Below are 15,052 nucleotides of genomic sequence, written 5' to 3'. Positions count from 1 at the left end.
ATATTTTCGCGAGAGATGTGTTTATCGCGCGTATCACGTTAAACGCAAACGCGTCACGTTTCGATCCACGAAATGTGCGCTCCTCCTCGTCATGGGTCATTTTTTTCGATCGTTCTTTCTGAACGATAGAAAGAAACACCAGGATAAAATGGTTAATGGGGTAGCTAATGTCCCCATATGCCTAAGCCAGCGGCACGTAGATATGCAGGACACGCGATGGGCGGTGCGCATAAATAATTTAAGCGAGGGACCATCATCCATCCTCGTAGAGAACCCCATTTGGCGTACATGCCGCTTTAGTCATGCGTACCTACCTACCTACCTACCTACCCACCCACCCATCCACCTACCTACCTATCCATCTATCTACGCGTGCCGCGTTCGTGCGATAATTTAACGAAACACGCTTCTTTGATCCCGGTGTGAGTGAAGCGCGTCGAAATTACGAGGCGAGATTAAGCTCGTTTATAAAATTTAAGTACCGGTAATACGTTAAGTTACGCGTGAATAAATTATAAGTTGGAGATTGAATTAGATACGCGGGAGGATTGATTCAATAATCCTTTTTCAAATCGATTAGAAAAAAAAAAGCAATTATCGATTTTTCATTTATAAATCCGTAAATTCGAATGAAAAGGAAGGATAAAATCTAATAAATGCTCGCGTTGATTTTTTAAATCGATGGAAAAAACAATAGTCGATTTTTCAAATTTATTTACAAATCCGTACTGGAGCGGTTGGTCGACGACCATTCATCATGGTGAAGATGATTATGGCCCATAGTTGTAAAATCTGGCCATAAATTATTTACGCGTGATTCGTCGATCGCATAATCACCGATAAAGCCCGTTAAAGTGACTCGCGTTTTCCTCGAAGCGCGTGCACCCCGCGCAGAGGAAGGGAAGAGCAGGTCTCTTTTTATCGAGGGTTCCATCCCCGGATGAGCCATTCCCGTATTAGCCGGGCCCGCGGACACATTGTGCGCATTTTATACGTGTTTGCACAATTCCCGATGATTTTTCGCCAACTGTTTGCCCGGCTTGGATCGGGCATAAGGGAGGAAAACGAATTCGACCGACGGCTCGGTTGCCGTTTTATCGGTCGGAAGATATTGGATTTATTAATGCGTTTACTTTATTACCATATATCCCCCCTTTCGAGTTAACCGCGATAACGAGTCTCTCTGTCTTCGTTAGAAGGAAATTCGGGTTCGCGTTCAAATTTTCAATTTTCCGTGTAAAATGATATTTCGTCGCGAAACATTCGAGTCGTCCGCTTTACCCGCGTGTCCAGTTTCCGTGCACTTTACCTAATTGCATTCCCCTTGAAAAAGTAAATTTTCCTCCTGGTGTATCGGTATATTATTTAAGAAAAACTTGCGATTACATTTTCAGACAGGGAGGAAAAAAGAAGAAGAAGAAAAAAAAAATAACCTTCATGGAATTGTAAACTTGTTCTAATTTTGATAAAAACTTTTTGTATATATATATATATATATATCCTCGTGGTTATACGAGTTAATTATCGGAGCAACGAAGAAATTAGATGGACTCGTAAATTAGCTGCAAAACGCAGGCGAGCGCACGTGCAGCGGTCGTTTCGTTTGTCGAAAATTATATCAATTGTTAATTGAAAGTAACGTGTTTCCACCGACGAATGGCGCGACGTAACTTTCAAACATAACTGGAACCGCGTACCAAATACCATAAATATATATAATATAAACGTGACAATTACGTGGTGGTAATTAGAAAGTTTAATCGAAGTGGCATCGTCGAATTCTTCTTCTTCTTGCCTTCTCCCTACGCAAAATATCCAGATAGCCATTCCTCTCCACGCCGAAATTTCCGATCTATCCCCTGCTCGTTCTCGATCCTTGGCAAACTCCACCAAGTCCCCGTCGATCTCCGGGGGATCGCGTTACTTTTGATTATCCCCTTTCCTACAAGATAGAAAGGGAAAATAACGGAGTTGAAAGAAGGGAGGGGACCGGTGCACGCAAATGCGCGGGCGTATGTCGTTTAAGCCCATTTAACCGTAGAAACGTTTGAGAGATCTCGGGGCCTCGGTGGCGAGGAGACAATGAGAGGGAGCTGTCGTCGGGCTTTGTGAGCGGCTTTCCATGGGGGAGGGGGAGGGGGGGAGGATTGCACGGAGCCGAATTCAAAATGACGAGAGGGGTAGGCGGGTGGAGGGGTTGGGAGGTCGGAAGAGAAGAAGGGGTTGTGTCGGTGGTTACGACGGCACACCCACGCAGGCGCCCCCTTTTTCCTCCTCTCTTTCATCCCTGCCTCGCGCTCTCCCTGTTTACCCCCCCCGCTACCGATAACTACGCCCTTACCGTACCTCTACCTCCTCCTCCCTCCCCCTGCCTTTCCCATCCGCGTATTCTCCTCCCGTCTCGGTGCGTGTACATCCTCTTCGTCTCGTCCCGGTTTTCCCGCTTCTGTGTCCCGAGCCGACGGTTCCGAGCACGTCCGTGACACACAATGGCACATCTGGTGTTAACTTTTGCTTTTCGGTGGTGGCGCTTGTCGCGAGAAATCGCTTCTGCGTCGAGGCCGCCCCTCGCCGCCCCCCGTCCAACATCTCCGCCGATCCTCCGCTTTTCTTTCTTTTTTTTTCTTCCGCCTCGATTCACTCTCTCTCCTCCCCTCACCTTCCTTCCTCTCCTCTCTCTTCTCTCCGGAGGAGGAAAAACGTTTGTTCGTTCGTTCGTTTGTTACGCGGCGCGTCAATGCGACACAGCCAGTTTTTGCGGCGCATCAACCCACCGGCGAAAACCGTGTGGTCCGAGTGAAAAAAATAAACGAGTGACTGGTTTGTTATTTTTCTTTTTTTTTTTACCGAGGCTTAGCCTCTTAGCCGGAGCGAGAGGCGTTTCTTTCTTTTTTTTTTTTTTTTTTTTTTTTACAAACAGCTTTTGTAGCACCGAAACGGCTCGATGGATGGTAGCGAAACAGAGAGCGAATAGGAGTTTTTCTTTTTTATTTTTTCGCGCCCCGAAAAAAAACCTCTTCTCAACAGGTTACGCGCTTGTCCTCGCCTTTCCCTCCTTTTCTCTTACGGGATCGCGCGCCCGCCTTTCTTCAATTCGAAAAACCAGTTCTCCGGATCTTCCCTCCTCGAGGAGTTTTCTATCCGTTATTAACTTTGCGTCGAGGATGGTTACGGTTGGGTGCGCGATGGAACCGAATCGACACGTTAAATCGACACGCGAGGAGGCGTCGGTGAAAAACCATATGCGTAAATGGGGCAACCGATATAAATTCAAACGTATTTACGCGGCAAGGGTGGCGCGTAATTTATGGCCCGTCGATGTAATGGAAACGCCCATGGAGAGAGAAGATATCCGCCCGTGCAAATTCGATTATACGCGGTGTGTGTGTGTGTGTACCTCGCCTCCGATTCAGCGCGGGGAATAGAGTTAAATTAAAAAAAAAAAGAGAAGAAAGAAAAAAGAAGAAACGCATGGACCGCGCGAACCGTGCATATTTCATCGGCCCCGTTCTTTTTCCTCGCCTCGACTTTCTCCCTCCCCTCCCTCGAATATAATCCTCTGAAAGAGACACGGCGCGCTATTAGAAACGTCATCTTCGTTTCTTTTCTTTTCTCGTGGCGAAGTTGGATCGGGATAAAATACGCGTTATTTCTCTCTCTCTCTCTCTCGCTTTGCTATCCTTATCCCGTGGATTTATCTTCGAAATCGGTCGTATTCTAAAACACCTGGACGCGAGGTTGCCCCGGAAAAATAAGTGGGGGAAAAAAGCGGAGAGAAAAGAAGAAAATATTGGAAAAGAGAGAAAAAGAATCATCGTCCCCTTCGGGAGATGAGGATAAGCGGGAGAACAGGGCCGATAATGATCCGACTTCCCATCCTCTGACCTTTAGCCGTCAGAAGCCAGCGGGGCTGATATTTACGAGATCCTTTCTCGAAGGAAGCGAGATGAAAAAGAGGAATGTCCTCGTTTGTCGGGTCAAGTGTGCTGGGGGAGGGAAGGGAGGAGAGTTCCATCCGGTTGCAACCCCTCCCAACCCCCTTTTTTTCCACCCCACCTCCTGGTGGTGGTTAGTCTCAGGAAGGAAAGCTCCAACCCTTGGCTAGGAGACCCACCGCGATACCAACCCTCGTGGTGGACGGTTTTTACGGTGACGGACGACTCCTGGAGGCGTGTCGACATGTGCAACGGAGCCGACGAAGGGTGGGCTCGCGTGATCGAAGCCCGAGGAGGAGGATGAGGACGCCCACGGAAATCACGGGGTCGCGCAATCGCAGAGACACCCCCTCATAATGGATATCTTGGCGATGGAAACGCGAATGGGGACTCGTATCGGATGTATCGACGGCGTCGCTGAATTCTCGGTTTGGTTTCTGACACTTTGTCCCTTGGAAGCGCGGACGAAGCGTGGAAAAGGTGAAAAAGATGGTATAAAATTCAGGGAAAATTCATCGGCGGATTTTCGAATCGAAAATATGAAAACTATGAGAAGAAGTCATCGACGCGTTTACAATCTCCCCCCGAAACCATAATCGCGAAACGATTCTGACATAGGGGAGGAGGGGGACTAACCACGAAGAATGTAAAATTTTCTACCTGACGTGGATGGGGGACGAGGGCAACAGATGGTTCGACACTTTGCATGCACGACGCCCGTGTCGTGCCCATAAAATCATTTATATGCGAGGACGTCACTTTCTCCGGTTTAGAAACGGATGGAAACGAAACTGGTACGACGATTTGCCAGCCGCACGGTATGGCGCACTTTTTCAGCGGTAAATATCGCTCGTTAGTCACGCGCCATTGCACTTTTTTGCCCGGGCTTTCATCCACCGTCTATCGTACGCGTGTTCTATCCCGTTAACGAATCAAATTAAAAACGCGAAAAACGCATGCGAATATTCTTGATTATTCCTAGCTCCCCGTATCGCGTCGACCGAAAATTTGCAAATAATAAACGAACGAACTTTATTCCTCCGGTGTTTCGCACCGGTGTTTTTAATACAAATGAAAACAAGCGTGTACCCTATGTGTGAATAATGAAATTTCTTCCCTATTCCCCCTTCGTTTCCCCTCCCTTACCTTTTCGAACAAAAATAAATAACATCGCGAAATATCGTTTCTTCGAACCCGAGATCTCGTTCGAAGATCTCTCCCGCGTAAGAAAGAAGGGGGAAGGTTTTTCGTCGGGAAAGAAAGGGGGAGGAGATCTAAAGTACGTAGAAGGACAAAAGGAAAAAGGCATCCGAGGTGGAAAACAAAGAGGCGCGTATTGAAAGTGTGCCGTTTGATGGTAGACGTATTCTACGCGTCTACTTATATATACGCCGACCTTATATACCCTTGCCGAGTTATTCGGTGTGGATGGGCGCTCTCACCACCCAGGGAGACGAGGAAAAGAGTATACACGACTGATCCCGACTAAGATTATAAAATGGCGACCCTCGCCCTCTCCCCCCACGGCTTGCCCGTTCTTAATTTCGCTCGAATCCTTTTGTCCCCTCCCTGCTCGCTCCCCGCTCTTCCTCCCCCCTTTTTTCCTTTCTTCTCTCTCTTTTTTTTTCTTTTTTTTTTTTTCCCTCCTCTCTTCTTTCTCGTCCCTCGCCCACTCCACCCACTTTCTTCTTTGCCTTTCCGCGGCGCTTGGCTTTCGCAATCGGCACAGCTCTCGAGATGTTGGCAAAGGAAAGAGGAGAGAGAGAGAGAGGGAGAGGGCCCGGCGAATTCTTTTACGTGACGACTCCGATGAATAGAGAGCGCGGCCAACGTTCCGAGCTGGAAATGGATACGAGAGGTATGGTGGATGATGATCGTCCGCGGAAAATGCCGCCGCAAAAAACCGAGGGCGTTGTTCTTTGTCGTTTCCTTTCTCGCGATTCGACGGAGCCCGCCGAGTTATCTTTGATTAATCCGCGGATCGAACGAGGAGAATCTGAAAAACGCCTTGGAGCATCGAAAGCTCGGGGAAATAGAAATTGGAATGCGAAAATAAACGCGATATAACGACTATCCCGAGATTACGATACGTGCGGGTAATATTCTCCTTTCGTTCTTTCGAAGGTAGAAACCTTCGACCGATCGTCTAACTCGTTTTGAAGGAAAAAAAAAAAAAAAAAAAAGGAAGAAAGAAATCTTCCTTTCGTTCTCATCGCTCGTCGTCGCTTGCTGCAACACCGATCCTTTCGTTCCTTCCATATCCTTTCGGGGAGGCGAGTTCCCTTCCAGAAGGTTCACTCTCGTCCTCGCGGCGCATCATCGCGGTGTCAACGGCGCATCATCGGCGCCCTGGCGGCAAGCAGGAGGCGAGAAAAGCGTCGTTGGCTTCGCGGTGCGTCGATCGCCATATTGGGGGCGGTCCATCTCCTCGCCAATCGGCGACAGAGCGTGTGAAGCGTGGGTGCGGGTCGCGGCCAATAGCCGTGGCCCGTGCCCCACCACGGGACCACCACACCCACGAGTGTCACGTGCGCACGAGCAGCTGCAATACCGTTCGAACAGTCGTCCGCGTACCCTCGTGCCCGTCGCATCGATCGTTCCCTTCGCTTCGCGATTCGACGCTTTTTATTATTATTATCGGTGATAAACGATAGTTCAATGGACCGATAAGAATTGCACGGATAACGAGACAACTACTGTCTCGACAAAGAATTTCATACTTTGATACTTCCGTTGGATAAAATCCTCGTGGTGTGGGATATCGAGATAAATATGGCAAGGTTGACGTTAGGTTGGAATTAAATCGATCGATCGTGTTTCTTCGAGCGTAATTCTTCGTCGGGTGGAAAGGGGGAATCGGAAGTGATTACTTTTCTCAAGAAAGTGAAAGTGGATTGATCGATTCAAGGATTAACGTGGATCAACGTGGTTGGTATCGACGATGTTTTCGATAAGGTTAGCCAGTTGGTACAAGGTTTGAAGAAAATTGTCTTCCAATAATTCTAAGATGAAAATACACGAAAAGAAGAGGAGCAAGAAAAAAGGGAACGAGTAAAAATTCGAAACTATTAATTCCACGCGAACGTTAATAATTCGAGTTCGAGTATCGTAACTCGGATGGAACGATGTTGCAAAAATTGTAACGATTGAAAATTAAATGGGACGAGCGTAAAGTTTGGAAAGACGCAAGCATGACTATGATAAGTGTGGAAATGCTTGGCCGCGAGCCTCTACCTTTGGAAGGGATGTATCGGCGCGCTCATCAAGACGTGTTGACACCGCCGCACGATAGCCCGGAGTCTCAAAACGTGCGGCGGCGGAACGGTAGTAACGGCGGAAACGTTGCGAACGTTGCCACCTTCGACGCCGCTCCTCGCCACGAGACGATGCACCCTCTGGATCAACCGGCCGTGGACCTCGGTTTGCCGGCCAATCTCCCCGAAATCCTCTATTGTAAGTGAAGAGGAATAGTCAGGTTCGGTTGGAACAGAATATCCAAAAAAAAAAATGCGTATAATACGCGTATTGTTGTCGTCCAAGTTTCGTTCTCGTTAAGGGTTCGTGTCTGTCAAGGGTTAAGTAGATGTAAGTAACAACTGTTGATTGTTACGAACGGTCGAGGAAATTATTGGAGTGATTTGAAGGGGTTGTAAAGATAGAATTTAAGATCGGGTAGTCTTTTCTGGCGTCTTCCGATCGATATTTTGCCCTTTCGAATCGTTAAAGCAGTGAGAGAGAGAGAGAGAGAGAGAGAGAGAGAGAAGGGTTGGGTTGGGTTTTTTAAAATATTACGATATTACATCTTTTCCATCTTTTTTGAAGTACAACGAACTCGTTGCAATGGAATGTTACAGCTTCGATACCAAAGTGCGGAGGCTGTCAAGAAGCGATATTAGACAAATATGTTCTGAGGGTTCTCGAGAGGTGTTGGCATGCGAGGTGTCTCACGTGCAGGGATTGCGGCGCAAGATTGACCGATAAATGTTTTGCAAGAAACGGTCACGTTTTCTGCAAGGATGACTTCTTCAAGTAAGTACCAATAATTATTTTTTTATCGTTTCATCTTTGATCTCCGCCCGATAATCCGTGTAACAATTTTTCGAAACCGATTTCGAACAATTTCGTCGAATTAAAGTTTCTGAGAAAACTACTTTTCGATATCACTCCCGTTACATTTATAACGAGCACTTACGTAATACTTTTTTTCTTTTTTACTACACATTGTAACCGTGTGAACACGTTTATTACGTAATATTGTGACAAGTTATACGTGCAATTTTATCTAAACAGCAAAAAGATAGCAAAAAAAAAAAAAAATATATATATATATATATAATAAAACACTTATCAACCGTATCGGTCGCAAAAATTGCAGTTGGAAAATCCGAAAGTCTGTATCTTATTGTATCTCTGGCGAGTAATGGAAAAGCGGATGCGAGTGGTAGGAGAAATAAGAAGAAAAAAAAAGTTGGATCAAACGTGTATGTATGTATATACGTACGTACGTATATCCGGAGGCTGGTGGGTATCGATTGTGTCGGAAAAGCGTGCCTTTTCTCATCTCACCCACACCTTGCCCAGGACGAGACGCCATTTTTCTTCTCCCGTGAGCCGAATCGAAGGAACTTGCTCTCCTCCCCTTTCTTCCTCCTCTACCACCCTTCACGATGGTATTCCACTTTTCTTCTGGATCCAGGAATTTCGAGAAGAGGTGGAAAGTTGAGAGAGAGAGAGTTCGCGAAACTCGAGTTCGGAAAAGAACGGCCGGAGAGATTTATTCATCGACGTGGGTGGAGAAAAAAAAAAAGAAAGAAAGAAAGAAAGGGGAAGAATTGTTAATTAATCTCGCGTCAACAACCAAGCATCGTTCTGATTAATACACGAACGTAATGTGAAAATGTTGTATGTTGTTGGTATGGCAGGCGTTTTGGAACGAAATGCGCGGGCTGCGGCCAAGGATTGGCACCATCTCAGGTCGTGCGTAGGGCGCAAGAGTTGATCTATCATCTAACTTGTTTCTCGTGCGCCCTTTGCTCTCGACAGTTGGACACCGGGGACGAGTTCTATCTGATGGAGGATAGAAAGCTCGTTTGTAAACCCGACTACGAGCAGGCTAAGGCAAAAGGTGACGTTTCTTTCCCTCGTTTCCCTTCTTCCTTCCATTTTTCATCCATTTTTCTCGCGCGAGGAAAAGGAAAAATCTCTTTTCTTTTTTTTTTTTTTCTCGTGCTCTTTCGAATCGCAGAATTGGCAGACGGAGGGAGCATAGACGGTGATCAACCGAATAAAAGGCCAAGGACCACGATCACCGCGAAACAGTTGGAGACCTTGAAATTAGCGTACAACACCAGCCCTAAACCAGCGAGACACGTGCGAGAACAACTTTCTCAGGACACAGGACTAGACATGCGCGTCGTTCAAGTCTGGTTCCAAAATAGGTAAAGAAAATTACGTTAAAAAAAGTACGAATTCGAAGACGCAAGACGCCGGCTTTTATCATTTTATAAATATTTTCAAAAGCCGTTGCAACTTAAATATAAAGATAGGCGAGATAATATAAATCTATGATTTTCGTAAAGCGTTAAGATGATATCTCGTGAAATGTTAGAATCGTTAATTGTCTTATATTTATTTATATTTATCTTAATATTCGTTGAATAAAATATCGGAAGAAACAAGAAGAAGGTGAGGAATTATTAAAATTAAAGGATCAAAAAAAAAAAAAATAAAGGATATAATTAAATTAAATACGAACGATATGAAATTGTTATAATTATAAATTTCTCAAGAATAGTATTATTCATATAACGTGGCAAATGGATCGTTAGTTGTCATCCTATCTAATAATCTAAGATTTCCGCTATTCATCTTTTCGTTATCTCTATTGACATCATATAATTTTTATACACCGTTATGTACAATATTACCAATTGAAAAAAAATTACTTTATCAATTCTATACTTGTATGCCATAATCCTATGTGCTTCGTGTAAAAAAAGCACTGCACTTTGACAATATCGATACAAAGTTATCAATCAAGATTTTTTTTCTTTTTTCATTATTGATAAAAATTTTAAAAATCCTATACGTACTTTAGATACACACACTTTGGATTTTGTTAAAGCGATTTATTACTCTTACAATTTTTCTATGAGATTCTTAAGTAACTTCTTTCTTTCTTTTTTTCTTTTTTTCTTTTTTTTTCTCTCTCTCTCCCATAATAAAGTCCCCCTTGGAAAATAATATAAAGATAACATTGTTGCCATTGTTGTAAAATTCAATGATAAATACAATCTTTATAAAAACTTGCAAAAATGTTCGATTTAACATCGAGAAAAGATATTAATTTCGATAGTCGCTTGAGTCAATTGAGAGGAGTTGATCATAGAGGAAATTTCTTCCCTCCTGTCGTAGGAGAGCAAAAGAGAAGAGACTGAAAAAAGATGCCGGTAGAACAAGATGGTCTCAATATTTTCGAAGTATGAAAGGAACAGGGGCTGGTGGACATTCGCCTAGGCACGATAAGCTTCTTGAAAAGGATGAACTCAAGGTCGATTTAGATTCCACTTTTGGTCACCATGGTAAGTAGACGTATCATCTTTATAATTTGTATTTAATCAACGACGAATACTTATTCCTTGTTTTTTGAAGATTATTGAAGATCAGAGAGAAGATATTAATTTCGCTTATTTTTAAAACGTATATCTCCGTACAAGATAAAATCTTTGACGGTTTGGTAATCGAAAAATCGCGGTGCATTATTAAAAATAGCCCCTGAATAACGCGTTATTTGTATTTCCAATATTACGAAATGCATATACCACTTCCCCTTTGTGCGCACAAGCAAGCATTCCCTTCGATTCCTGTAACGAGAAAAATATTAAAAGTAATGGTAATTAATCTCGTCGAATATCGCGAAAGATTTTATCATTTAAAACGAGGAATGAAAAGATAAATTCAAATAAAAGATGAAAAAAATAGATTTGTATAATATAAATTGTCCAAATAATATATATTTTTTACCCCGTCGTTTAACTTAATCGATAAATTGCAAAATATTGCCGAGAAAAAGTGTTGGCAATCGAGTTTTCAGCAAATATAAAAAGCGCAGAAAGAAAGCTTTAAAAAAAATCATTTCTCCGCCTCTTGTTGCTTTCGCTTTAATGTTGGTTACATCTAAGCTTTCGTGTATTCGAGCGTTTAGCGGAGGGGAAGACGATCTCGTCAATTATTCACAAGTTCGTGGAGGCTAACTGCTAGTTCGCCGTGTCCGAGATTTCAGGAAGATTGCGGACTATCCTGGAATTTATACCGACCGTTAACCATGCGCGCCGTAAAGTCGTATAAACTTCACCTATTGTTTAAAATTTTAAACGGCTTCATCACCGAGTGCCTTTTCGCCTTTTCGAAATATTAACCAACTTATTTATCCTTCCTTCCCCCTACTTTGCTTTATTTATTTTTAAAAAAATTTTTCGAAATTTTCCACGCATATACAGAAAGAACATTTATACACGTATAGAGATAATAGATTCCATCCATCGTCGAATATACAACACTTTTCATTAATCGCAACATTTGTTGGTCAACAGCTACGAGATAATTTACACGAGGATGATATTATATGTTTAGATTTGAGTAACGACAGTTACGGGACAGTGGTGAACATGGGATTGGATGGCGAAGGTGCGAGTCCAGGTGGGGGCGGAAATGGGGCAGGCGGGGGCCCTCCACGTGGTTATCTAGGCGCAACGACCCCCCCTTATCTCTCAACGTCCAGATCACCGTCCTTACCACCTCAGTTTCCATATCCACCGGATGCCGGCCTCTCCGTCTACACCACTCTTGGTAAGAGACGCTGTTCATTTTTCTTCCCGATTAAAAAAGGACGAGTTATTAAAAAAAAAAAAAAAAAATAGGATAGGATAAATCGCACGTATTATAGGACGGATGGAACGACGAATGTTGCAGGAGGCGCGGGTGGGATGGTACCAGGACCGGCGTCGGATTTGAGCAACGAATCGAGCGGAGGCGGTGGAGGCGGCGGAGGTGGCGGTGGAGGTGGTTACCCGGACTTTCCACCCTCGCCCGATTCATGGCTCGGCGAACCACCACCTCCACACGCTCACCACCATTCCCACTACGCCACATAACCCGGCAAACTGACGCGTTGCCAACCACCGTTCGTAAGAACGGATCGACGCAAGGCGTTCACTTGACGACCCGTTTGCCTGCGAGGCAAGGCTTGTACCGAAAACTGAGCCCCCCTCCCCCCACTTTCGGATCGATCTGTCCACTTTCGTCGATCCAACGCCTCGTTACGATTCCCGTACGACGCCTCGGCGAGAGGATCTCGATGTTTCTCGGTGTATCGCCAAATAGATGATCCATCTAGAGGTGGAACTCGATCGAAGAGATGGCCGTTCGAGGACCGTCTCGAACGAAGAAGTCATTCCAACACACCGTATTCTGCACCGTCCCGGCGGGTTTCCCATCATCGGAATGATGCCATGTGTCGCTATCGTATATAACGTTACTTTATAGCGCAAATACGATACGGATTCGATTAGGTACGATTAATTTAAATATATTTATGTACAAGTTCCTCGTTTCCCGGTACTACTGGAGTTTAATCGTCGAATAAAGGAAAAACTAGAAGGTAGGTTAGACGTGTCGCGATACCGGATCGAATCGATGTGATTCGGAAGATTACGGTTCTTTCGAAATACGGTTATTTAGAAATTGAGATTCTTTCTTTAATTAATTCGTTAACTAATCGATCAAACTTTTGTTTAAAATCATATATATATATTTCGATGAACAATATTGTAGAAAAGATCGATATTTATTTTACGGAATATTTTTATTTCTGAACGAGATAAAATTTGTATACAGACCGTATACTTCGCGAAAGACATCGTTTCATTGAAAGACATGATCACGGAACACGATTTCCGTGGTATATCGCGTTTACGTGATGCTAGAAGTTTCAGGTGTCATTTATTGTAAATAGTTCAGATTAGATTTTATCGTATTACAATAATACAAACAAAGAATAATGACGAGAAATGGAAAAAAGCAGGGGAAAAAAAGGAAAGGATTGGCGTACAGCGATCTCTACAAGAAGCGACGCCGTCCGCAAAAATTCAAACATTTAAGATAAAAGTGAACCCTGAAACCCTAATGAATTTATCGCATCAACACTCGATAGATCGATTTTCTCGTAAGTAAAAGGTTAACGAAGTTGTTCCATATTTTTTATTATTAGCGAAGCTGTGACGTAACATCGAATCACAAAAAAAGTTCGGTTGAAGAAGCGTTGGAATGAAAGGTCAATTTTGATTGGTCACGATTTACATTTTCCCATAATTGAATATTGAATGTTGCACCTTGTATATATATGAATTTAGTGCTACAAAGTTGGCTAGCTTCGCGACCAATCAGAATCATTCTACTTTGCCGCGAATCGCTCAGTCGACTTTAAGAAGCGGACGAGTGAAGATGCGATGCGAGAACGATCCGCGTAAAATAAAATCGAATATCGTCGTTTCTATTTCCGAATATTTTACAAAAAAATCGATTCACGAAGCGTGATTTTCAATCGTAAGTGACATCCTGATGTGTGAATCATTAATTGTGTCGTAATTTATTGCGAAAAGATTACTTCCGATCGGTGACTAGTGGAACTTCGAAATGTGAGAAAATGTTTCTCCACGTTGGAACAACGGTCGGTGTATCGTACAGCAAAAAAACAATCATGTAGTTTACAATCATCAAGTGTATCGAGGATATTTTGTAGCTTGTCAACGTCACGAATGTCAACATCCACGATTGTCGCTCGAAAGTAAGTCCTTTTTTCGCGACTTATTAGATGATCGCTATTCGATTCCGCCAACGTAAACGAAATCGTCAAACAAACATGGCGCCATTGGATGGATGGTGTACCGAATCAAAGTTTACTTTGCGTGTTTGTTTATCGTTGGTGAAACCGAGCGTCAGTAGATTACACCTTTGACGTGCTCTGCGTCACTTTTTATCGATTCACAGCATTGGAAAGGCACTGTCGCGAGACATTTCGATCAATCGATTCCATTTGAACGAACGTTCATTTATGCGATTAACGCTTTTACAGATAGGGTTGTAAATTTACTTGAAAAAATTTTATCGACCTATAAAAAATGGATTAATAACGTTTTTTTAATTATTAAACGAAATACGTAATATATGTGTAATATATTATGAAAAATTTGACGATAAGCAAATACAATATATCGATTACTCTATTACTCCTCGTTTATTACGAACGATATCGTTACTTCTCTGTCTGTATAGTGTTAATAATTTTAAATAATCAAAGTCATAACGATGTCAATTGTACCCTCGTCTCAATGCATATACGCGATTATGTACAATTTGTTATATGTACATAGTACACGCGAGATGTATAAATATTCGAGAAAATATGTCTAGATTTATAGATGATCGATAATCAAAAGTAACAGATTCAATTGATCGATTATGGTCTCCGACTGATGGCTAACTTCATTCGCATATATAGTAATATGAGGCATAACGTTTGTTGTTTTTGTAACGAAGAAAAAGAAGAAATTTTAACTCGTGTTTGTTCAAAATTTACAACATCGTGTCTTGTTGTATAAAAACAATTTGTAAATTTCTAAATTTATTTCTTGAAAATTCTGCGTGCCTCGTATTATTTGAGGAATATAGTTCTTGAAACATAGCACGTATCTGACAAAGACCGGTAAAAAATAATATATCATTGTAGAATTGTATATACGTCGTCCCTGTTTATTTTACCCGCGAAAATTCAATGAATTGAAATTGGAAATTGAGTAAAAAAAAAAAAAAAAAAAGAAAAAAAAGAAAAAAAAAATATATATATATATATTTCGGCGGGTAAGAGAACTGAATGTTGTACAGTTACGAAAATCGAAAAAATACACGCTCCTTCTCACCGGGTTTCGCAAAGATGAGAAAAAGATTCGCGTGACTAGCGCAGTTCATAACTTCATCGACACGAGTTACTACGGATCTTTATATTATTATCTAGTCATCGAGTGATAATAAAAATTCTATCGTAATCTACATTGTGCTGT

At 42.8% G+C, this 15,052-nt stretch overlaps 1 protein-coding gene across 2 annotated transcripts in view; it reads left to right on the top strand.

Annotated features, from left to right (window-relative positions):
• The window catches only part of Lim3 (Lim3 homeobox protein), a 34,390-nt gene extending 19,347 nt beyond the window's left edge, over nt 1-15,043 (top strand). Inside the window, exons 1-7 of one of the 2 annotated variants that reach the window (XM_031917473.2) lie at nt 7,306-7,388; nt 7,790-7,964; nt 8,858-9,060; nt 9,181-9,373; nt 10,350-10,516; nt 11,568-11,783; nt 11,907-15,043. In XM_031917473.2, the coding sequence (XP_031773333.2) occupies nt 7,322-7,388; nt 7,790-7,964; nt 8,858-9,060; nt 9,181-9,373; nt 10,350-10,516; nt 11,568-11,783; nt 11,907-12,088 (1,203 nt within the window). In that variant the 5' untranslated portion in view covers nt 7,306-7,321 and the 3' untranslated portion in view covers nt 12,089-15,043. Of the gene's footprint in view, nt 1-7,305; nt 7,389-7,789; nt 7,965-8,857; nt 9,061-9,180; nt 9,374-10,349; nt 10,517-11,567; nt 11,784-11,906 lie in introns of those variants that run through there. The other variant, XM_012488265.2, reaches the window with a different exon arrangement.
• The last annotated feature ends 9 nt before the right edge of the window (nt 15,044-15,052 follow it).

This window comes from Apis florea, unplaced genomic scaffold (assembly GCF_048593485.1).
Source record: "Apis florea isolate Af1SG1 unplaced genomic scaffold, ASM4859348v1 contig_24_pilon, whole genome shotgun sequence".
Lineage (NCBI taxonomy): Eukaryota > Metazoa > Arthropoda > Insecta > Hymenoptera > Apidae > Apis > Apis florea.
The sequence above is the reverse complement of the archived record's forward strand: the minus strand, read 5'-3'. Positions and strand labels throughout refer to the sequence as shown.